The 24728-nt window shown below is 46.1% G+C and overlaps 1 protein-coding gene and 1 long non-coding RNA gene across 13 annotated transcripts in view; one reads left to right on the top strand and one right to left on the bottom strand.

The window, feature by feature from the left end:
• ZFHX3 (zinc finger homeobox 3) overlaps nt 1-24728 on the top strand; it is a 253340-nt gene that overhangs the window by 196176 nt on the left and 32436 nt on the right. For all 4 annotated transcript variants that reach the window (XR_010837960.1, XM_059043842.2, XM_067020240.1 and 1 more), the window contains one exon: nt 7221-7328. Coding sequence is in view for 3 of the 4 variants with exons in the window: in XM_059043842.2 (XP_058899825.1) it covers nt 7221-7328 (108 nt within the window). In the remaining variant the exon portion in view is untranslated. The remainder of the gene's footprint in view (nt 1-7220; nt 7329-24728) is intronic.
• The window catches only part of LOC131744416 (uncharacterized), a 198617-nt gene continuing 194809 nt past the window's right edge, over nt 20921-24728 (bottom strand). For all 9 annotated transcript variants that reach the window (XR_010837967.1, XR_010837966.1, XR_010837962.1 and 6 more), the window contains one exon: nt 20921-21905. This is a non-coding gene — a long non-coding RNA (uncharacterized lncRNA). The remainder of the gene's footprint in view (nt 21906-24728) is intronic.

The following is a 24728-nucleotide window of genomic DNA, read 5'->3' on the forward strand; positions in this document are numbered from 1 at the left end:
TTCTTTATACATGACATCTTCGAGAGGGCAGTTGTGTTTAAAACAGCTGGTTAGCACTTTGGTCCCATTTAAAAAATAAAAAAACATCCCCTGGGGTGGGGCGATCCCTGCGAGGCTACCAGGCTGACCCCTGACCGTTCATTCTAGCTGGTGGAGAAGAGTCCCCAGCAAGATGGCCTGGCCTGGTGGAGAGCTCAGACGGGTGAGGAAGTGGGAAACGCCGAAGACAAGGGCGGCCTGGAGGGGGAGACCCACCTCTGCGTGTCCCGTGCTCTGTGCCCCAGACCTGTGGGAGGGTTTGGAGAGGCCGGGCAGCCGGGAGCGCAGGAGGTCAGGGTGCCTGCCATCCACCTGGAGAGCATACTTTTCACCGAATGCCTTGGACTCTGTTAATGCACTGGAGTTCTCGTGTCTGCTGGGGAAGAAACGGCATCGTACCCTGAGAAGATAGGACAATATTACACTTCCGATGCATGAAGCAGCGCCCCAGCCTTGGAGCCCCTGCCGGCTGCACCTTCCTCCCCTCATCCTTCACCCCTGCAAGGACTCCTGCCTGGACTGTGATAGTTGTATCTCATAGTGTTCCGCTCGCCAGTGTTGACTCGGATCCTGGGCCCTTCATCTTGTGATTTGACTTTTTCTTCAATTAATCTCTACCCTGTTAAGATGTAGGAAACGGAATGGGCAGTGTTTGCCAGCAATTAAAAATAATATTGAGAGGAGTACCCATAAAGGACTCCCAGGGAGGTGCATAAGTTCCCTATTTTACGCGCGTGGTGAGAACATGCAGTCACCTCCGCCAGGATGCTAAGAGTTTGCATGTGTGGTAGGCAAAAAGTACCTCGTTTTAAGGGAGAATTTCTGGGGCTGCGGTAGGGTCACTCAGAAAACCTAATGGCTCGAAGCTACCCCTCGGGCGGTTTCCAGCCACGCCATCGGGGCTGGAGAGACACCGTGGAGCAAAGTGTGTCCGGGAATGCTGCGGAGTCGACGGTTGCGTCCTGAGTCTGGGAGTCACTGTGTGTTTGCGGTATAGCCCAGAGCACGTGGAGTGTCACCTACTGATAGGACCTGCGGTCGCCATTCAGTGAGACCACACTTGCCAAAGTGTCACGAGGGAGACCAGCACAGTTAGCGGCCCACCCCTGCGCGTGCGGCCACAAGCGCCGCCACCATTCGCCTCTCCCTCTGCGGCCTGGGGGGGGAAGGAGAACTAGGGTGACGAGCTGGGGGCAACAGAGCCGTCTTTCTGTCACCATGGCAGATCACGTCCTGTTACCAGTTACTCTTGTAGCAGAATTCTAACGCACTGGATCTTATTCGAAATAAGTGATCTAGACCTTAGCTGTCATCTCTCATATTGTAGGATTTGATTTGACCTCTATTTGCAAAGTAAAGCATGCATCCTTTGTGGAATACGTCCAGCCATTAGAGGTTTCCTATGGATAACAAGAGGCCGAGAGGCTTGGACGAGCTGGACTGCTCGGCCTTCGTTCTCCAGTTGTTAAGGTCAGCACTGCAAGAGGACAGCCGATGTAGGCCAAGGTGTCCTACAGTGAGTCTCTAGTTACAGGAACAAGGGGACAAGACACGGTCGTGGAATCCCTCCGCCACCACCATGGAGGCTCCAGCAAAAGTAGCCGCCACCCTCCGTGTCCCTCCTGCTGGTCAGAGTGTGCCGGGCCTTTCCCGCCGGTTGTCCTTGGTTAATTAGGTTGAAAATGGGGAAAGGAAGAGCTTTAACCCTATCTTCAAAGTAAGCAGATTGGTTATGTTGTTTTTCAAAGAAGAGGTCCGATACACAATTAAAACTTGTTTCTGGTAAACCTCATTCCAGGAAAGATGAGCTTTTAACAAAAGGCTTTTGACAGCTGCAGGCTATTTCATTTTTTTTAATGCCGAATGAAAAATCAATACATTTTTCTGGGTTATACATATTCAGAACAGGCCTGATATTTCCATTATAATGGAAAGTGGGTGTCTGTGCACATCTCGCCTGTCAGAGCTGCACTGCCGCATTTTCCAAGCCACTGCTAAATATTTCAAACCTGATTTGATTGTGGTTCATGACAGCTAATGTTTCTCAGCTCTTGAGCCTGCCAACAGGCAAACGCACTTTAGCTTACCGCCCCCCGCCCTCAAACGTTGCTCCCCGCAAAGAAAAGGGAAAGAACAATTTCATTCTTCAGGGATCTCAGACTGGCGTATTATTTAAGTAACGCGGTCGCCTGAGCCCTGGGTACGGACACCCTGGTTCTTAGGAGAATTTCCAAATTTCTGTCCTCGAAGCCCAGTTGGGGTGGGGGTGGGGCTCTGCCAGGTGTGGGGGAAGGTTTGACTTAGTCCACATTATCCCATTAAGAGTTCAGGAACAGGTTAGGACTGATCTCAGTCATTGATGGACTCCCCTTCCTTCACGTCCGTAAGTGACTTGTAAAATACGCCCAGCGGACGCGGACCTCAGCCCTAGTTATTTGGTGAACAGTATCCTTTTTTTAGCAACTGGCGCGTTTTTTTTCTGGGCGACGCACTCGGAGTGTGTGCGCGCGGTGGTGGCGGGTGCTGACTTTGTGCTGATGCCGCCTCTGTTTTTGCTTCTGCCTCGTGCTCCTTCCACAGACCAGTTTCCAGGTTATTCATAAAATCGTTGCAAATCCCCATGGGGTTGCCAGTCGGCACACACACCTCCTTCGGGAGCAGACGTCACCACAAATGGGGAAGTCATGCAGTCACCTTCACCAACGTGACAAGTGTAAGGTATGTTAAGAGGACGGTTTGCGTTTGGGGTAAGCACCACCACCTTGACTGAAGGGAAATTTTCTGCAGCGGTGGTACCATCACCCCCAAAACCGAAGCTGTCCTAGGAACCCTTCCCTCTTAGAATTGCATTATCTGCCGAAACCCTTACACCTGAGGGCTCTGCCCTTAACCGGGAGACGTGAGCGATTGCTAGTGAGAGCTGTGTGGGAGAAGCAGTTGTAAAAAAAAAAAAAAAAGAGGTGGTGATGGAAACAGATTTTTTTTAAGGCCTTCAGCCCGTCTTTTACATGGCAGTTGAAGGCAGAAGGGACACCAGACTTCACAATTATGCAAGATGTGCTTCTGTTTCCCTAACCCTTTACCATGAAAATATAGCCCAACAGGAGGGGTGCCCGAGTTAGAGGGCTCCTGTGGGGTGTAGCCACGAAGCAGGCGTCTGCGGTGGGGGTGGCTTAAGGCGCCTCGTCTCGAGTGTCCTGAAGAAAAGACCTTCGGTCGGAGAGGTGCGGGCTCTGCTGCTTCCTGCTAGAACCGGCCGGGCGTGGGGAGCCGAGATGACCTCCTCACCCCGGCCCTGGCTGCGCCCCTGAGAATGCATTCCTCGCGTGTTCCGGTTGGGTTCTGAAATAGTGTTCAATTCTTTAGGGAGAAGAGGGTTTTGATTTTTTTTTTTGGCCTGAAAAATGGCACAATGGCTGTTGTCTGTCTTGGGGAAGGGAAGTAACTTTGTCTTCTGAGGGAAAGACAGGATTTTCCAGATAAAACCGGATTGTCGTCCATCAGGTCTTCACTTGTTCCCACCGTCTGTCAGTAGCTGATATTATAGGGGGAAAAGAAAAAACCAGACTTCTGTAACGACCCCAGCCAGTTGCCACTGACTTCACGGGGGAGAAAATGCATTCTGTGGTCGGCAGGGAAAAAGCCTCCCCTCTGCTCTGTGCTCTGTGAGCGCGTGGGTATCAGATCTACATTCCTAAAGGGAACATGGGCCACCGAACCAGCCGTGGGAGCTCGGAGCGTTTCAGGGCTGGATGCCATCCCTCCCCTGGTTCCCACGTGTTCTGGCGCGGGGAGACTCAGGCCCTGCCCGTGGGTGCCCAAGGCCCTGGTCTTAGTGAGCTTGCTGGAGGCTTTGGGGACCAGTAAAACATACCCCAGCTACAGAGCGCTGTGGGCCCAAGCTGTCCAGATGAATTCATAGCTTATATCTCTGTTTTTGAATCGTATCTCTACCTTTATTGGTATTCGGAGCTCACAGTTTTCTGGTTACTGTCAGCCTGGGCTTTCATCCATTTTAAAGAGCTATTTCTTCCTCTTGCTGTTGATGATGATGGTATCAAGACAGATGGTGTAACTGCTTATGAATGTCCTATTTTATTTCCCCGGGACCAGACAGTTCACTTGAAGACGTGTATTATTTCCACATGCTCAGGTTAGGCGGCCCAGACGGTGTCTGCCTCCTGCAGCTAGCTGCCCTTCCAGGCCTTGCCATGCAGAGGGCGACACCTGTAGGTCACGTATGGAACTGCAGGGGAGCACCTGCTTGGCTGGAAGGGGGCCTGGTTTTCTAGCTGCGGGGTGAGGACACTGATCTGCTTGTAAAGGAAGCTGGCTTGTCCAGGAGTTTCTTAATCATTTCTTCTTCCACCGAGCATATAACAGCTTTTTGGTGTTTAATATATCAGAAATGATAATATTAAATCTAAAAACTTAAAGAGAAGAGGACTTGATTTTTATTTTTTTAATTTTTTTTTATTTTTTATTTTTTTTTTTGCGGTACGCGGGCCTCTCCCGTTGCGGAGCACAGGCTCCAGAGGCGCAGGTTCAGCGGCCATGGCTCACGGGCCCAGCCGCTCCGCGGTACGTGGGATCTTCCCGGACCGGGGCACGAACCCGTGTCCGCTGCATCGGCAGGCGGACTCTCAACCACTGCGCCACCGGGGAAGCCCGAGGACTTGATTTTTAAATCTTTAAGAAAAACAGGAGAAAAAGAGAGAAGCAAAAGCAGTTCCTGAGTTAACCTCTATCGTCTGCCCTCTCACTGGAGCTCAGCTGCCTTCCCTTTTCTGCTTATAGCAGGGCAGGGAGGGAAGCAAGCAAAGACCCAAACTAGGCTCATAGCATGAGGGCTCTGGGAATAGTCACAAAGGGCCATGCGGTTTCCTTGCTCATTGCGTGAATGATATGCTTATTCTTCAGTCTCTGTCTCTGGATAGATTTGTTCAGGAAGCTTCAAAGAACTGAGGTCAGTGCCAGAATGACCGTGAGCTCTTAACTCTCTGCTTGGGTGGCTGCAGCTCACATAATACATAGGAGAGAGGCACTGGCCTTGGAGCTGGCCTCCCAGTGGGTAAGTTTTTTCCCTCCTCTGCAGAGCAGCACCCCCAGACACTGTTCATCACATCAGGGTGTTCCCTATTTTGTAGGTGTCAGACTCTCCATCTAGGGTGATAATGTGTGTGTGTCCTGGAGAGTAGCGCCCGTTGAATCATCTCTTTGTATGATCGCATTTGATTAATGTATGGATACATACAGATCTTTTGTTTCATAGGATATGTTGGGGCAGTTGAGTATGTTTTAAGAGACCTGGCTACTTTGGGTAGCCTCAATTTGATATTGATTAACTGAATGCTGGTATAACCTTTCAGAGATGGGTTTTGTAATTACAGTGTTGAATAGTTTTATCAAAAGCCTAAAACTGTGCATTGAACATCCTGCCTGGACATAATTAAGATGGTTCATATAGCATATAGTGTAACTTGCTTATTATAGCTCAACTAACACTTCGTTTACATTTTTTCCTCCACTAAAGGATGTACCGTGTTAATAGGGTGCTGTATATCTGACTGACTTCAAACCAGGTTGCCTGATTCTTCTCTGTTTGAACTAGACGTGGGTGTGGGGAGACTTGATGTTAACTTGACTGTGCAGTGAGACAGAAAGGCAGCATAGAAATTATTTGTGGAAGCCTCTTAGTTGGAGAGGAAAATAAGCAGTATCTCCTCTCACCCAGGTTCCCCATGACTGCCTCATACGTCCCCTCTTGGTGGTAATGAAGACATGTTCCCTAATCCCTAGTTCCGTTTTCCAGCTCTTGGTCTTCCAGTGTCTTTTTGGGAAGAGTTAGGAAAATCTGGGTCTAAATAGATACTTTCTTCCTCAAGTGTTTTATATACCCTCTGAGGTCAATTTACTTTGAACTCTTTTTACTTCCTTTGTGAGATGAAATTTAGAAATTATTTTCTGGAGGGTCAGAGGGTATTACACCTTGAGATGTTGAAAAGTAGAGTTGGGGCTAGAAGGGACCTAGGGTGATGTTGGAATAACTCCAAGTTCATGGACCTAGATTGGACCGTCACCTCTGGTCCCGTGGATCTGGTCTAGCGCTGGCCTCGGGTGACAGACGTGGGTGGCTGGGTTTCAGTGTCTCTACACTCAGGAAAGTGTGCTCTTCAAAGTCTCCTAATACTTTAATCATCAACCCACCTTGGTTTGCCTGCCTCATTCATTCATTTAGCCCATTCTTAATGAATGTTTTAGATAATGATCCAGAGGGCCAGGAGATCAAGGGAGAAATGTCCCACTTCCTTTCCCTCAGCACCCAGAGAATCTTATCCTCTTCATTCCCACTCCGGCAAGCAAGTGGCATTTTACTTCGTGAGGAGCCTGATGTTGGAGATGACCATTCTTCTCCCTTCACTAAAGCACTGTGTGTTGAGCTGGAGAGAATTTCCTTGGTTCGTTTTAAGCCCGTGGTGGGTAAAGAATGGAATGGCTTCAAAAGGGAAGTGTAGGATTCTGATATGAACTTTTTGCCCTTTCTCTACAAATCTAGCTTCTCGCCACTGATGCCTGGCGTGCCCACAGATGTTTGTTTTCTAGACCTCTTCACGTTGATGAAATCATATCGCTGATATTCTGTGCCTCTTCAGAATATGAATGACTGTAAAGACCTCCCGCCACGGTCTGGCAGGTCCACAGGCACCGAGAGGCCTTATGAGGGGTCAAAGATTGGGTCTAGTCTAGTTCAATGCCAGTTCGCAGTGTGGTAGGAGCTGGGCAAGAAGCAAACCTGTGGCTCCTTTTTTGCATCTGCAAGTGTAAAAGACTTGCATGCGATTTCAGGTAATCAGATGGAGTTATTTCCTCAACAGGATGGGCTTTTCAATGAGAAAAGCTCAAATGGGGCTTTCAGAACCCATCTGGAAATACCTAGTTTCCGCACGGCTAGAGCAAGTTGTGGTCTCACGCCAACGAGTGGGGAAGGAAAGCCCCCGCCGCTTGCCCAGACCTCGCGTGTCCGTAGCACGGTCGGCCTCTCGGGGGCCACTGGGAGGGGAGGCGGGACACTCGTTGGCTGCCTGTGTTTTGTGGTTGGTACTTCTTTGCAGTCGGAGGCAAGAGTCCTTCATCTTCTGTCTACTTTTAATCCTTGACATTATGTGTTTCTTCTCTTTCAGAAGAAGCCATTGAAGATGTTGAAGGGCCCAGTGAAGCAGCTGCTGACCCCGAGGAGCTTGCTAAAGACCAGGAGAGTGGAGCCGAGAAGGACCAGAGCAAGTGGACAGGTAGACTGTGTGGCTGCCCTCCCGCCCCCGGTGTTTCCCCCCTGGCGGAGTGAGGCCAACAGGTCAGGGGGCAGGAGCATCCTTAATCCACCCAGAACAGCTAGGCTGGTTCTGTGTCGGTGGGAGATGGACTTTATTTTTGCTTTTTTTCCAGTAGTCACCTTCCTTTTCCTATTATGTTATATTGAGGAATTTTTAAAGTTGTTTGAAATGGCCCCCAAACCAGCTTGTTTATCGAGCGAGCATCCAGGTGTTTGGCCCTGTCCTAGGGGCTGCTGTGTTTTGAGGTCACATTTCTTTAGCACCTCCTCCCCGTTGCTTTGCCCTTGATGTGATTCTTCCTCCGTGGAAGGTCCAGGGCCCTGTCCCACCTGCTCCCAAGCCCCATGGAGGGATTTGCTGTGTAGAATTGGATCAGTGTCACCCCTGAATCTCTAAGGGGTCAGCAGTGCAGGGTGGGCTTCCTCGTGCATTTGGGGGCCTGGGCAGCTCTGCGTGTTCTTGGTGTCCTACCTTGGCCTCAAAGGGGAGGCAGGCAGTACAGCCAGGCAGGAGGATGTCTTACCAAAAGCAGGAGAAATTGAAGAAGTCAGGAAAGGAAGTGCTATTTCTGGAAAAGCTGGTGTTGAGAGAAGGGGCGAATGACCTTCTCGCAAGATGATAGGAATTTCTGTATCAAGGGAAAGAATTGCTGAGACTGAGAAGAAAAGCTTAGGTCTCTTTTGAGGAGGAGCAAAGTCTTTTTTTTTTTTTTTTAACATCTTTATTGGAGTATAATTGCGTTACAATGGTGTGTTAGTTTCTGCTGTATAACAAAGTGAATCAGTTATACATATACATATGTTCCCATGTCTCTTCCCTCTTGCGTCTCCCTCCCTCCCACCCTCCCTAGCCCACCCCTCTAGGTGGTCACAGGACACAGAGCTGATCTCCCTGTGCTATGCGGCTGCTCCCCACTAGCTATTTTACATTTGGTAGTGTGTATATGTCAGTGCTAGCAAGGCCATTTCTGAGAAGACTTATCGGGACAGAGAAGTCTCCCAGAAACCACCACTATAATTAGAGGAAATGATATGACAAGCAACAGAAATTATTTTATTTGGTCAACCTAATTCTTACTGCCTTCCATTATTACTATTGTAATACTTTGTTGTTGTTGTTGTTTGAGGAAATATTTACCTCCTGGAGTCCATCTCGGTTGGGCCTTCGTTACTTTTCCAGGCATGACTGTTCTTAAATCGTGTTCACTGTTGGCCTTTACTATTTAAACAAGATACAGAATCTTGGAGAGAGGCCAGGGGAGAGCAATGAAAATGACTGAAGGCTGAGAAATATCGCCTCTGAGAAGAGGCTGAAAGAAATTGGGGCTGTTCAGCCTAGAAAAGAGAAATTGGAGTGTAACAGCTTCTAAGTATTGGTAGGGATCCGGCCCCGCAGGTGATGTGTCGCGGTCCTGCATTTCCTGGGCATCCTGGCAGCTGAGTGACCGGCTGGGCACACTGGACGAATTTTACCATCTGTGCTGCTCACGGTCCCCTTTTGAACTGGGCTCTGTGGTGCCCAGAGGCCTTTGCTTGAGCTAATACTGAGGGCCACAGTGAGCTAGCGCCCTAGGAAGATCTGGAAGGTGGGACCAGCGAGTTAGGGGATGGAGGTCCGCGCTCGAAGGCCGTTGAGTGCGTGGGGAGGATTGTCCCGTGTTGCTTCGCGTGGATCAGGATCCCAGAATTTGCTGTAATATTAAGATGATGAGATCTAAACAGACTTTGCAGGCAGCAATGTTTAATACACATCCGCCTGGAGGAAGTGAGCTGGGGAAGAGGATTTCACAGACACAGTTTGAAGACTGAGTCGCCTTCCAGGCCAATCCGTCCTTTGTTTTCACGATTTGGGTGCATGGTTTCTTTTTATTTTATCTTACTTTATTTTATTTTATTTTATTTATTTGCTTTTGGGCTGCTTTGGGTCTTCGTTGCTGCGCGTGGGCTTTCTCTAGTTGTGGCGAGCAGGCGCCACCCTTTGTTGCGGTGCGCGGGCTTCTCATTGTAGTGGCTTTTCTTGTTGCGGAGCACAGGCTCTAGGCATACGGGCTTCAGTAGTCGTGGCACACGGGTTCAGTAGTTGTGGAGCACGGACTTAGTTGCTCTGCGGCATGTGGGATCTTCCCGGACCAGGGCTCGAACCCGTGTTCCCTGCACTGGCAGGCGGATTCTTAGCCACTGCGCCACCAGGGAAGCCCATGGGTGCCTGGGGTCTAATCCTGCCTCTGCCATGTACTAGTTCTGTGACGTCACTGCAGGTACCTTTCTGTGCCTCAGTTTTCTCCCGTGAGATGGGAATTAAGAAGAGCCCCCACTTCCATGGCATTGCTGTGAGGGTTATTTGAATATGGGAAGCTTGGACCAGTGCCTGGCATATAGTGACGCTGTATCAGGAGGGTTTTTTTGGTTTTGTTTTCAGTTTAGTTAAATAAAATGAGGAAACCTAGTGGCAGTTTCTCTTCAGGTCCTCCCGTTTGAATGTAAAACTGTTGCCAGGCAGTGTTTTTTGAGAAGCTGAGGGGAACAACATAGCAGGATTTCATGGGATTGTGCAAATGGCATGTGGTGCATGCTTCCTGCATTCTGTGTGCTAAGGACACTGAGAGAACAACAAGAAGTAGCAGCCATCTGCAGAGCCCTTACTGTGTGCCAGGCTTTGTGCCGGGCGGGCACTTTGTATGTGTTACTCTAATCCTCACACCAGGTTAGAGCAAGCTTTGTTGGGGGTGGTTCAATTAAATCTCATTCAAAGTGTTTATAATCCAGTGGGAATGTGTCCTCACAGCACTGGCAGACATGCCGGGCCGTCAGGAGACGACATGCAGACTTAAAATGAGCGCCCCCAAAATCCAGTGTCTTTAATAAGGGCTCCACGTTCTCATTCAGTCATTCAAGGAACATACTTAATCTTTATCTGTGTGAGAGAGAGAGGGGGAACGAATAACTCAGAGATGCATCTTGCCGGTTGCACAGTAGTAAAGGGCGAGGGGAAAATTCTTCCTTGACTTCTGCAAGCGATCCTCTTTTGACCTGAAGCATAATTTTGTCTATATTGTTTGAGTGTGTAATGACAGGCTTTATTAAGGTACTTGGGCCGATTTGATCTTGGAATCGATTTAGGTGCCAGCAACCTCTCCTGAGCTTTCTTTGGGATCCTTAGTATTTTATAAAAAATGTCTGCGTTTGTTCCATTCACTCCCTAAATTGAGCTGTTCCTATCTGATTAAATGTGTTGGGGAGTGCTTCCTCCCAGCAAATAAATAAATAGTGATTTCACAATCTGTCCTGTTGATTAGTAGCTGCTCAGGATGCAGATTAATAATATGTCAAATGGACCTGGATAATTGGCATTTTCTCAGCTATTGATTATGTAGTTTGGGGTTTGGTGCAGGAATGGATAAGCTTTACTAAAATATTTTTTGTTATTTTTTTTACATTGGAATGGGATTCCTGATTTCCATTTATTTATTTATTTATTCATTCATTCATTCCTAACATTTATTTTATTCTTTTTTTAACATCTTTATTGGAGTATAATTGCTTTACAATGTTGTGTTAGCTTCTGCTGTATAACGAAGTGAATCAGCTATACGCATACATATATCCCCATATCCCCTCCCTCTTGCATCTCCCTCCCACCCTCCCTATCCCACCCCTCTAGGTGGTCACAAAGCACCGAGCTGATCTCCCTGTGCCATGCGGCTGCTTCCCACTAGCTATCTATTTCACATTTGGTAGTGTATATATGTCCATGCTACTCTCTCACTTCGTCCCAGCCTCCCCTCCCCCTCCCCATGTCCTCAAGTTCATTCTGCACATCTGCGTCTTTATTCCTGTCCTGCCCCTCGGTTCATCAGAACCATTTTTTTTTTTTAGATTCCATATATGTGTTAGCATACGGTATTTGTTCTTCTCTTTGTGACTTCCTTCACTCTGTATGACAGACTCTAGGTCCATCTACCTCACTACAAATAACTCAATTTCGTTTCTCTTTATGACTGAGTAATATTCCATTGTATATATGTGCCACATCTTCTTTATCCATTCATCTGTCGATGGACACTTAGGTTGCTTCCATGTCCTGGCTATTGTAAATAGAGCTGCAGTGAACATTTTGGTACATGACTCTTTTTGAATTATGGTTTTCTCAGGGTATATGCCCAGTAGTGGGATTCCTGGGTCATATGGTAGTTCTATTTTTAGTTTTTTAAGGAGCCTCCATACTGTTCTCCATAGTGGCTGTAATCAATTTACATTCCCACCAACAGTGTAGGAGAGTTCCCTTTTCTCCACACCCTCTCCAGCATTTATTGTTTCTAGATTTTTTGATGATGGCCATTCTGACCGGTGTGAGATGATATCTCCTTGTAGTTTTGATTTGCATTTCTCTAATGATTAATGACGTTGAGCATTCTTTCATGTGTTTGTTGGCAATCTGTATATCTTCTTTGGAGAAATGTCTGTTTAGGTCTTCTGCCCATTTTTGGATTGGGTTGTTTGTTATTTTGATATTGAGCTGCATGAGCTGCTTGTAAATTTTGGAGATTAATCCTTTGTCAGTTGCTTCATTTGCAAATACTTTCTCCCATTCTGAGGGTTGTCTTTTGGTCTTGGTTATGGTTTCCTTTGCTGTGCAAAAGCTTTTCGTTTCATTAGGTCCTATTTGTTTATTTATATTTCCATTTCTCTAGGAGGTGGGTCAAAAAAGGATCTTGCTGTCATTTATGTCACAGAGTGTTCTGCCTGTGTTTTCCTCTAAGAGTTTTATAGTGTCTGGCCTTACCTTTAGGTCTTTAATCCATTTTGAGTTTATTTTTCTGTATAGTGTTAGGGAGTGTGCTAATTTCATTCTTTTACATATAGCTGTCCATCATCCATGCACCACTTATTGAAGATGCTATCTTTTCTCCATTGTATACTCTTGCCTCCTGTATCAAAGGTAAGGTGACCATATGTGCATGGGTTTATCTCTGGGCTTTCTATCCTGTTCCATTGACCTATATTTCTGCTTTTGTGCCAGTGCCATACTTTCTTGATTACTGTAGCTTTGTAGTATAGTGTGAAGTCAGGGAGCCTGATTCCTCCAGCTCTGTTTTTCTTTCTCAAGATTGCTTTGGCTATTCGGGGTCTTTTGTGTTTCCATACAAATTGTGAAATTCTTTTGTTCTAGTTCTGTGAAAAATGCCATTGGTAGTTTGACAGGGATTGCATTCAATCTGTAGATTGCTTTGGGTAGTATAGTCATTTCCTCAATGTTGATTCTTCCAATCCAAGAACATGGTATATGTCTCCATCTGTTTGTATCATCTTTAATTTCTTTCATCAGTGTCTTAGAATTTTCTGCATACAGGTCTTTTGTCTCCTTAGGTAGGTTTATTCCTAGGTATTTTATTCTTTTTGTTGAAATGGTAAATGGGAGTGTTTCCTTAATTTCTCTTTCAGATTATTCATCATTAGTGTATAGGAATGCAAGAGATCTCTGCATTAATTTTGTATCCTGCTACTCTACCTAATTCACTGATTAGCTCTAGTCGTTTTCTGGTGGCATCTTTAGGATTCTCCATATTTAGTATCATGGCATCTCAAACAGTGACAGTGTTACTTCTTCTTTTTCCAATTTGGATTCCTTTAATTTCTTTTTCTTCTCTCATTGCTGTAGCTAAAACTTCCAATACTATGTTGAATAATAGTGGTGAGGGTGGGCAACCTTGTCTTGTTCCTGATCTTAGAGGAAATGGTTCCAGTTTTTCATCATTGAGAACGATGTTGGCTGTGGGTTTGTCTTACATGGCCTTTATTATGTTGAGGTAGGTTCCCTCTATGCCTACTTTCTGGAGAGTTTTTATCATAAATGGGTGTTGAATTTTGTCGAAAGCTTTTTTCTGCATCTATTGAGATTACCATATGGCTTTTTTTTTTTTTTTTTTTTTTTTTTTTTTTGCGATACGTGGGCCTCTCACTGTTGTGGCCTCTCCTGTTGCGGAGCACAGGCTCTGGACGCGCAGGCTCAGTGGCCACGGCTCACGTGTCTAGCCACTCCGCGGCATGTGGGATCTTCCCGGACCGGGGCACGAACCCATTTCCCCTGCATCGGCAGGCGGACTCTCAACCACTGCGCCACCGGGGAAGCCCTATCATATGGTTTTTATCTTTCAATTTGTTAATATGGTGTATCACATTGATTGATTTGCGTATATTGAAGAATCCTCACACTCCTGGGATAAACACCACTTGATCATGGTGTATGATTCTTTTAATGTGCTGTTTCGATTCTGTTTGCTAATATTTTGTTGAGGAGTTTTGTATCTATGTTCATCAGAGATATTGGCCTGTAGTTTTCTCTTTTTGTGACATCTTTGTCTGGTTTCGGTGTCAGGGTGATGGTGGCCTCGTAGAATGAGTTTGAGAGTGTACCTCCGTCTGCTATATTGTGGAAGAATTTGAGAAGGATAGGTGTTAGCTCTTCTCTAAATGTTTGGTAGAATTCACCTGTGAAGCCATCTGGTCCTGGGCTTTTGTTTGTCGGAAGATTTTTAATCACAGTTTCAATTTCAGTGCTTGTGATTGGTCTGTTTATATTTTCTGTTTCTTTCTGGCTCTGTCTCGGAACATTGTACTCTTCTAAGAATTTGTCCATTTCTTCCAGGTTGTCCATTTTATTGGCATATAGTTGCTTTTAGTAATCTCTCATGATCCTTTGTATTTCTGCAGTGTCAGTTGTTACTTCTCCTTTTTCATTTCTAATTCTATTGATTTGAGTCTTCTCCCTTTTTTTCTTGATGAGTCTGGCTAATGGTCTATCCATTTTGTTTATCTTCTCAAAAAACCAGCTTTTAGTTTTATTGATCTTTGCTATTGTTTTCTTTGTTTCTATTTCATTTATTTCTGATCTGATCTTTATGATTTCTTTCGTTCTGCTAACCTTGGGGGTTTTTTGTTCTTCTTTCTCTAATTGCTTCAGGTGTAAGGTTAGGTTGTTTATTTGAGATGTTTCTTGTTTCTTGAGGTAGGATCGTATTGCTATAAACTTCCCTCTTAGAACCGCTTTTGCTGCATCCCATAGGTTTTGGGTTGTTGTGTTTTCATTGTCATTTGTTTCTAGGTATTGTTTGATTTCCTCTTTGATTTCTTCAGTGATCTCTTGGTTATTTAGTAGTGTATTGTTTAGCCTCCATGTGTTTGTATATTTTACAGTATTTGCTATCTAGTCTTATAGCGTGGTGGTCGGCAAAGATACTTGATATGATTTCAGTTTTCTTAAATTTACCAAGGCTTGATTTGTGACCCAAGATATGGTCTATCCTGGAGAATGTTCCACGAGCACTTGAGAAGAAAGTGTATTCTGTTGTTTTTGGATGGAATGTCCTATAAATATCAGTTAAGTCCATCTTGTCTAATGTGTCACTTAAAGCTTGTGTTTCCTTATTTATTTTCATTTTGCATGATCTGTCCATTGGTGAAAGTGGGGTGTTAAAGTCCCCTACTCTGATTGTATTACTGTCGATTTCCCCTTTTATGGCTATTAGCATTTGCCTTATGTATTGAGGTGCTCCTATGTTGAGTGCATAAATATTTACCACTGTTATGTCTTCTTCTTGGATTGATCCCTTGATCATTATGTAGGGTCCTTGTCTCTTGTAATAGTTTTTATTTTAAAGTCTGCTTTGTCTGATACGAAAACTGCTACTCCAATTTTCTTCTTATTTCCACATGCATGGTATATCTTTTTCCATCCCCTCACTTTCAGTCTGTTTGTGTCCCTAGGTCTGAAGTGGGTCTCTTGTAGACAGCATGTATACGGGTCTTGTTTTTGTATCCATTCAGCCAGTCTATATCTCTGGGTTGGAGTATTTAATCCATTTACATTTAAGGTAATTATTGATATGTATGTTCCTATTCCCATTTTCTTAATTGTTTCGGGTTTGTTCTTGTATGTCCTTTCCTCTCTTGTGTTTCCTGCCTAGAGAAGTTCCTTTAGGATTAGTTATAAAGCTGGTTTGGTGGTGCTTAATTCTCTTAATTTTTGCTTGTCTGTAAAGGTTTTAATTTATCCACTGAATCTGAATGAGATCCTTGCTGGGTAGAGTAATCTTGGTTGTAGGTTTTTCCCTTTCATCACTTTAAATATTTCCTTCTGGTTTGCTGAATTTCTGATGAAAGATCAGCTGTTAACTTTATGGGGATTCCCTTGTATGTTACTTGTTGCTTTTCCCTTGCTGCTTTTAATATTTTTTCTTAGTATTTAATTTTTGATAGTTTGATTAATATGTGTCTTGGCGTGTTTCTCTTTGGGTTTATCCTGTATGGCACTCTCTGGACTTGAGTATTTCCTTTCCCATGTTAGGGAAGTTTTCAGCTATAATCTCTTCAAATATTTTCTCAGTCCCTTTCTTTTTCTCTTCTTTTTCCGGGACCGCTGTAATTCGAATGTTGGTGAGTTTAATGTTGTCCCAGAGGGCTCTGAGACTGTCATCAATTCTTTTCATTCTTTTTTCTTTATTCTGCTCCCTGGCAGTTATTTCTACCACTTTATCTTCCAGATCACTTATCCTTTCTTCTGCCTCAGTTATTCTGCTATTTATTCCTTCTAGAGTATTTTTAATTTCAGTTATTGTGTTGTTCATCACTGTTTGTTTGCTCTTTAGTTCTTCTGGATCCTTGTTAAATATTTCTTGTATTTTCTCCATTTTGTCCAAGATTTTGGATCATCTTTACTATCATTACTCTGAATTATATTTCAGGTAGTTTGTCTATTTCATCTTCATTTATTTGGTCTTGTAGGTTTTTATCTTGCTCCTTTGTCTGTAACATATTTTTTTGTCATTTTATTTATTTATTCATGGGTGGGGCTGTATTCCTGTTTAGTGGTTCTTTGGCCTCAGGCATCCAGCACTGGAGTATGTAGGCAGTTAGGTAGATCTGGGTCTTGGTGCTGGGATGAGGACCTCTGGGAGCCCTCACTCTGATTAATATTCCCTGCGGTCTGAGGTTCTCTGTTAGTCCAGTGGTTTAGACTTGGAGCTCCCACCACAGGAGCTCGGGCCCGACCTCCAGCCTGGGAACCAAGATCCTGCAAGCTCGTCACTGGGGATTCCTCCTGTCCCCTTAGGTGTCCATGGTCCCCCATTGGTGCCTGGTAGGTGCCCTAGTTATCCTGATTTCCTTTGTTATGTCTGTTGGTAATGGACCCTCTTTGGACTGCTTTTATTTAGGAGTCAGGTGTTTTACCTTGAGTGGCAGCAAGACAAGCAGGATAGTGATTTGATGCATGAGAGCATCAATCCCATGGTCAGTGGTTGGGTCCCTGCCACATGTGAGGCAGTGGGCAGAGTTCCACTGACCACAAGTTCCGTGAGATTACAGGCCTTGCCTTCAGGGAGCGTACAACTCTACTGGGTATTTCAGGAACACCCCCGGTCATCAAACAGTATTACTATAGGTCAGTGCTGTGTCGATAAAAATGTTCTGCATCTACACTGTACAGTACAGCAGCCACTAGCCACATAGGGCTCTTCAGTACTTGACATGTAGCTAGCATCACCGAGGAGCTCAATTTTAAATTTTACTTAATTTCAATGAATTTAAATTTCAGTAGCCTGTGGCTAGCAGCTACCATATTGGTCAGTGCAGCTAGAGTTACTCAGAAGGAGCAAAACCAGTTTTGAAAGAATGTGTCTGCTGTTCTCATCGTACTTTCCAGTTATTATTCAGGCTACATTAAGCTGTAACTGCGTGCCAGATCACACCTGTCCTGCCCAGCTGACGTGCCGTGAATGGTCACAGATACGCATCTCCATAGCCCTTGGGTTGGCCTGCGGAGGCCGGGGGCTGCTCAGGCCAGGGGCAAGTGCAGCTTCATCTGTTGATACTAATTAGCTATGGTTTTCAGTGTGTGCTGCCATATGAAGAAGAGTTGGGCAGCACTGCTTTATATACGATTATTTCACTTGATTCTCACCCCCAATGCTGTGAAATAGATACTGGAGGGAACCACACCCTTGTCCCCACTCCCGCCATTTTGCAGCTGAGTGAATGCAGCCCGGGAGAGCTCGAGCAAGTTGCCGAAAGGCATACAAGCAGGTTCGGCTTTGTGTACTGGCTCTTCCACATGCTCTTAGGACAGAGCCCAAGCTCTTAGGAGTTCGTTATACATCTCTCCAAGAATGAACGGACTTTTCCAGTCTAATCATTTGATCCCGTTTTCACCCCCATTCTGAGTGTAGAGAACAGCACACTCCTAAAGTTGTGCAGTGGAAAACAGTAACACGACTGCCACCCCTGTATGTTCGAAATGAGTGGGACGGTCAGCCACGAACGTGACTTGTAGTAAGGCAGCGTCGCGCTCAGTCTGAAAGCAGGTTGGTGAAGTGGAAAGAACTCTCTATATTTGGAGTCGGAAAGCCCACCAGTTGGCCAACGACCTTGGCCTCTGGGAGCCTTGGAACACAGACAAGGGAAATGCACCAGCCGCAGCCTGGGTTCCATGATGGGACGTGGTGGCACATGGACAAGTCCTTAGTGGACACCTTGGGTCACGTCTACTCAAGGCAAGTGTAAAGTGCTCCTGTGGGCCACCAGAGGGTGCGGAAAGGGTCTTTGATTCAAAGCCTCTTCCTTAATGCACAGTCATTTCCACCCTCCAACTTTGTGGTTTTCTCTTCTAAAATGTGAAAGCCATCGCTTGTTCTCTCTTAGCAGTGTGGATTTGAAAGTGTGTGTTGTAGATTGAAAAGCCCCCAGTGTCAGCAACTGAACAATAATTAATGCAGTGATTATCCAATCGATCATTAATTGCTGTAAATTAAGTGATACACAATTCATGTAATGCTTTATCACCAATAATCAGGGGAAAAAAATTGAACCCTTGGCAAATAATCGTAGCAAGATGGTTATTTAAATCCTGTAGCCGCCATGGTTTCTAGCCAAGGAGCACTAGGCTGGGTCTAGTTAAGCTAATTTGAGATAAGATGACCTGAGGGATATTGGGATTTTAAAAAACAAACAAACAAAGATGGGGCAACACTCCAACTTAAAATGACAACATGATAATCCTTCAGAAACCCCTCACTGATGTCCATGTTCGTATTTTTGTAAAATTTTGGTTTAGAATTGTAGTTTGAGCACTGCTTTTCAAGGGGAATAGCTTGAAGGGATTTTATTTTATTAATTTTTTAATATCCATGATGCTCACCTAACACACAGCAATTAGTGCAGCGGAGCATCCCTGATTTGAATCTATGGAAGACCGCTATTAAAGGAGGTCTTAATGGGCTGGCAAGGTCTGGGCAACTGTTAGGGAACAGTGTGTTTATGGGATACGGTGCCGGCAGGCATGATTCCAATCGGATTTGACATGTTTAACATAAATGTATAGTGTATGGCTCTTGCTGCATTTGAATAATTCCTGCAGACCCACTGCCTTTCTAATTACTGAGGTTGAAAAAAAGCAGGTCAGGAACATCCTGGTGGAAATCTATTACCAGCCCTCCCCCTCTTCTCCCTGTTGTTTACAGCTTTGTATAAATAGGGATGCCATTGTATGGGGAACTGAGTGCCTGCAGTGTAATCTGTGGCAGAGAAAGGAAAGGGGCTGAAACAACACTTTTTTGAAAAGACTGAGTCCATAAAGACAAGACAAGGCATGTGCTGAGAGGAAGCACTCTGCACTAGGAGAAGGCAGAAGTCCAGGGCTCAGGGCCCAGTCCTGCCACTGAGATCAGCCACGCGAACTTGGTCTCTGGACCTCAGTTTTCACAATCTGTCAAGTGGCAGGTTTGGACTAAATGGGTTCTCGCAGTTCTGGAACTTCTTAAAAATATGATTGGAGGAGGGACAGTTGTACAGTAGCGTAAAATCTTGGGAAACATTAATTTCTAAGGTCAGAATGCTCATAGCTTGCAAGGATGTTCCTGGTCTCTGGCTGGTGGAGAGAGCATGGATCAGGACCCTGGATAGAGTTCCCATGGGCCCCCTGCTGCTTCCGTGAAGGTTAGATAGTACCACACGGCCTTTCTTGGTGGGGCATCAGAACACTGCAGCCCTCACCTGGTCCACTGTTACTGGGGCCCATCTCACTGAGTTGTCAGAGCCCGGGGATGAGGACATCAATCTTTGGAGACTCTTTGGAGACTCACGGGGGTGTCTTTGAGTGGCTCCCCATGTCCCAGCCCCGTTGTTTGCTGGAAACCAGGCCATTCACTGCCTCTACGAAAATCATTTTGGCCTAGTTCTGTGTCCTTTCGGGCTTGGTTCTATCTCTCCACCTCACCCAAAGGTAGATTTGTCTTTGCAGTAGGGTACGTGTGAAGGAATGCTGGGAGCCTGGCCTGCATGGCCCCTTTGTGGTTCCCGCTCTTGCCAACGGAATGCGTGTTTGGTTTTACATTTTCACACACAGATGGGAAGTGTGTGGCTAAGTCGGCTTTTCCAGAGTCCACTTGTTCCCTTCCCCCACCTCCACTCCCCACGCTCTTTTTTTTCCAGGCCACTTTGAGTACAACTTGGCTGCTTAAGTCACTGCAGGCAGAATTCTGTCCCAAAATTGAAAACAAACCATCTGAACTATTTTTATGTTGAGAAGCAAAAATAGATACAGGGTATGGCGTGTATCTGGGCTTGCCCGAATTCCAGTACTTCAACTGTCTTGGCTTTGAGAATTTATATTTAAGTCATAAGAGACATAGGCACCACATCAGTTGAGCAAATATTTTTTGTGCAGATATCTAATGCAGATATGGGATATAGAAAAAAAAAAGTAATTGGAACTCACTTTCTAGAAAGGACGTTATATGCAATCATATAACTATGGTAACAAGTGTAATGAGAATTATCATCAAGGTATAGATAGAGAGCAGTGAAAATGTAGATTAAGGAGCAAATTAGTTTTCATCGCTGTAGAAAATAACTTATAGATTTGCATATTATTCTTGCTACACGGCCATGTTAATCTTCTTGCTTTGTTTCAGTTTTAGCTTTTGTGCTGTTGGGGGAAGCACCTCTGTTATTAGAATCATGATCACGGTTCTAAAGAAAATACCATGGTGCCTTTCTCAGGGGATATCAGAGCACTTTTGCTAGGCTCTCACATTCTTCCTGGGTCCAACATTATCTTTATTTAGCAGCTAGAGAACTACAGCTCATCGATGGGGAACTCCTAGGTGTCAGATTTGTGATCAAACTGCAATTTGCCTTCTGGGTCAGGGATATATGCCCCCCGATTATAAAGCTGAAGAACACATGACCTAGTAGCTTTCCCTTACTATATGAAGATTGGAGAAGACTTGAAAATCCCGTGTCTCTAGTTGTCAAACAGAATTGTCACCTCTTCATGGTCAGGGCCGTGTGGCATTCATTCATTTTTGTTGTTTTTTTTAAAAGACTGATTTTTTTTTAGAGCTGTTTTAGGTTTACAAGTAACTTGAGAGGAAGGTACGGGGATTTCCCATATACCCCCTGCCCTGCTCCCCACCCCACCCCCACCCGCCATGCATAGCTTCCCCCCTTATCAACATCACCTACCAGGATGGTACTTTTTATTTATTTATTTATTTTAACCAATGATGAACCTGCATTGATCCATCCTAATCATCCAAAGTCCAAAGTTTACCTTACCATTCACCCTTGATGTACATTCTGTGGGTCTGGACAAATGTACAATGACATAGAACCATCACTATAATGTCATACAGAGTATTTTTACTGCCCTAAAAATCTTCTGTGCTCTGCCTATGCATCTCTCCCCAACCCCACATTCATGCATTTTTGTAATCGCTAGCATCTAGCAAGTGCTTAATACTGTTTGGATGTTTCATTAGCAGTCAGTTGGTAAAATAGCATAACCATAAACACTTTAAAATGCAAGTTATTCAACTTTCTGCTTTTTAGATATTAAACCCATGGGGCGAGTAGAATTCTTCCACGTCGATTTACAGAAAAGGCGAATTTAGGGCGTCTTTGTGTGTCCTTGAAACCAGGCCTCTCTCCCCTCACTCTGTGGTTAAGTGGCCGCACATGCACCTGTATTATTTCCCAGAGATACTTCTAAAAACGAAACCATAGCAACAAATGTTTGAGCTCTCGCTGTGTGCTTGACTCCGGTGGGCTCCGGGCGCCGAATCTCTCTTGCTAGCCTCTCAGAAGCCCTGTGAGTAGACGCGGTCCTCCCGCTGACAGACATGGAAGCTGAAAGTCCAGGGTACTCAACTGCAACGCTCAAGGTCACACAGCTGGGACTTGAGCCAGGCTGTGGCAGCCCTGCAAGCCATATGCTGTGTTCCTTAGCGGGGGAGGGGGTGCGATGCCTCTGTGTAAAGAGAACTTGGCCAGGGAAACACAAGAGTTACGGAGGAGTGGCGCCCCCGAACCGCCTCCCCCGCCCCTGCACACACATCGGCTGTCCTGGGCCTCCGGAGGCTTGAGCAAACAGAGCGTGGTGGTGAGAGACATGCTGACGTGAACGTTACTCGGGGTGGGGCTCCCGCTCTGTGCTTCCCAAACTCCAAGAGGAGACGGTTCCATTCTGCTTGCTACTTGAAGCCTACAGGGGAAAGTGAAGAGTCATTCCCATTTTCCAGCCCTTCCGGGGACCTGAGTGATGTTTTTCTCCCGCATTACAGATTCTCACGCTCCTGCTGAACCCGAATGAGCGGAGAGAAATCCTGGGCGGGTCCTGGGGAAGAGGTGATTTGTAAGGGTGCGGAGAAGTTAAGGGCAGGGCTCTTTATGTCTGTCACCATGCTGGACCCAGATTGTATGTTTTTATTGTCACAAGTTCCGTTTGACTCTTAAAATTTAGTTAGGTATCTTATGAAGATAGCTTTGGAATGGAGGAAAACTGGAAGAGTATCCTTCTAGTCTAGTCTCTGGGAGTCTGTGCTGTGTTGGGGCTCAGAGGCTCTGACTAACCTAATTAATGTTTGATTTGATGGATGAGCTTCTGTTAATTAACCGCGACCTGGTCCCAGCATGACCCACATCACCTCTTGTTTTGACCTACATCTCGCACCTCTGGACTTTTTTCTGTTAATTCAAGTGTCTCTGAGGTTCCCCCTGTTCCGGCTTTTTCCAAGTCCAGGGTTGTCACAATCCTGTAACGAAGCCAGAGGGCAGAGTGATAATGCAGACCCCGAGGTACCCGCCGACCGTGCCCCATCCTCACTGGGCACTGTGACCACAGCTGCAGACGGCATCTGTGCACAGCGCAGGGGCTCTGCAGGGGAAGGCAGGACACTCTGGGGAAGCTGACAAGAGGCCACAGGCAGGCAGGCTGATTTGACACCTCAAAGTGAAGAATTGGGTCTTGGCCCCTTTGGTCCCTGGCTTCTGGCACAAGCTGGGCTCAGGGTGGCAGCCCAACGTTTCGGAGGTATGAATACTCCGACAGCTGATGTCGGTCTAAACCAAGGGGTGGCTGGTGGTTCATTCATAAACCTGACACAGAGGGAGTCAGGTATCTTGAAACTGAATTGCGGGATGGCCTTTTGGGAGCGCAAATCAGTGTAGTTAAGCAGCCTTATGCATATTTCAACAAGGAATTAGTACAACAGATTGATGCCTCTGATGTGGGACTTAGCACTACTTTCTCTCCCGAAGAGGCAGACAAGCAGCAGCCGCCAGCACTCAGCATAGGCCATCGCACCTTGGCCGCTCGCTAGGAGAGCATGGCCTGACCCCCCCATTCCCAGAGTGCTGACTCGCGGACACAGGGGCCGGTGTGGGTCTCTGCATCCTTCCCAGCCGAAGCAAAGGGGGCCTCGGGCTGGTGTGGCCTGCAGGTGCCAAGATCTGCGAAGCCAGCACCAAAAAGAGGCTTCCTCTTCCTGCAAAGTGGAAAGAGCCCGGAGCTGTCTGTCCTTTTCAGAGGTTCTCCAGGACACGTGGAAAGACTGAGACTTTCGTAAGCAAGGCAGTCTGTCATTATTCTGGATTACACTGCTAACAGGACACGTAGAGGTTATTCCTTCTGAATTTCTGGCTTTGAAAATGTGTCTGTGTTGGTTTAGAGCAGGCAGGTTCCCTGAGGGACAGCCATGTTTAATCTTTCACCTTTGGCCTGAGGGGAAAAACATCGGGCTTTGAGACCAGGCCTGGCTTTTGTCCCCGAGTGTAGATGATGAGCATAGCATTTTCAGCAAGAGTCATTCGAAAGTGGACAGTCAGACCCGCCCAAGCCTGCAGGCCCCCTTATTTAATTCTAGTCCAGCCACAAGGTGGTATGGTTCCTACCAATTACAGAAAGCTTTGGCTCTGACAGCGGTTCTCAAAGTGTGGTCAGCCCACCAGCATCACCCGGGAACTCACTGGAAATGCAGATTCTCTGAATCAGACCTATCCTAGGGGGGTGGGGCCTGCCTTCTGTGTGTTAGCAAGCCTTCCAGGGGATTTCTGACTCACAGTTGTTGGGGCTCTGACCTCTGTGACATGCGAGAAGTTTGAGACTTATGTCTCCTTTAACCGGATGGCAAGGCCATGAGCCCCCGCCGCGTGAGGAAGGAACTGAGCTTTCCTGAAAGACAGAAGTGTGTAGAAGAGGCACACGAGTCCTGGTCTTGGCCGATGGAATCCCGGATCGCAGGAGTGGGAGAGGAGGAGACATGTGGTCAAGATGAAGAGTGATCAGAAACCCAGCAATCTTCTTTTGTTTTCTTTTTTTTCTTTTTTTTTTTTTTTTTTTACCAGCTTATGATTTAATGAAGGGTATGATAAAAGATACAGAAGAACAGTCAGATGAAGAGATACATAGGGCAAGGTCTGGAAGGGTCCTGAGCGCAGGAGTTTCTGTCCCCATGGAGATGGGGTGTGCTAACCTGGAGTTTTTAAAAATTGGGGGATTTTTATGGAGGCTTCGTCAAGTAGGGATGATGGATCATTAACTCAGTCTCCAACCCCCTCCCCTTCCTGAAGGGTGGGAGGTGAGATTGAAGATCCCAAGCTTCTAACCACGGCTTGGTCTTTCTGGTGACAACTCAGAGTCACCTCACTGGAACAAAAGATACTCCTGTCACCCAGGAAATTTCAAGCGATTTAGGGGCTCTGTGTCAGGGAGCAGGCAATGAACTCAGGCAATGAAACAAGGATTTCCTTTCCCAGGGTCAGCTACTGATTCTTCTTGGGATGACAGCCCCTGCCTGCTCCTGGGGCAGCCTTCCTGGGATCAGCTTCCAGCCTCGCGGGCCCCTGTGGATCCCCCTCCTTCTCCCTACTCCCTTTTCCTCAGCCTCCTCTCAGTCCATCTCTCCTTTCTAAGAGTCTTCTTTTCACTCCTGTCTCCTCCTCGAGTCCCGTCTCCCAAATTAAGTGTCACACGCAGAGGCTGGCAGAGGGAATGAAGGAATGCCCAGTATCGGGGAGGTGGGGCAAG

This window comes from Kogia breviceps, chromosome 18 (genome assembly GCF_026419965.1).
Source record: "Kogia breviceps isolate mKogBre1 chromosome 18, mKogBre1 haplotype 1, whole genome shotgun sequence".
NCBI classification, from domain to species: domain Eukaryota; kingdom Metazoa; phylum Chordata; class Mammalia; order Artiodactyla; family Physeteridae; genus Kogia; species Kogia breviceps.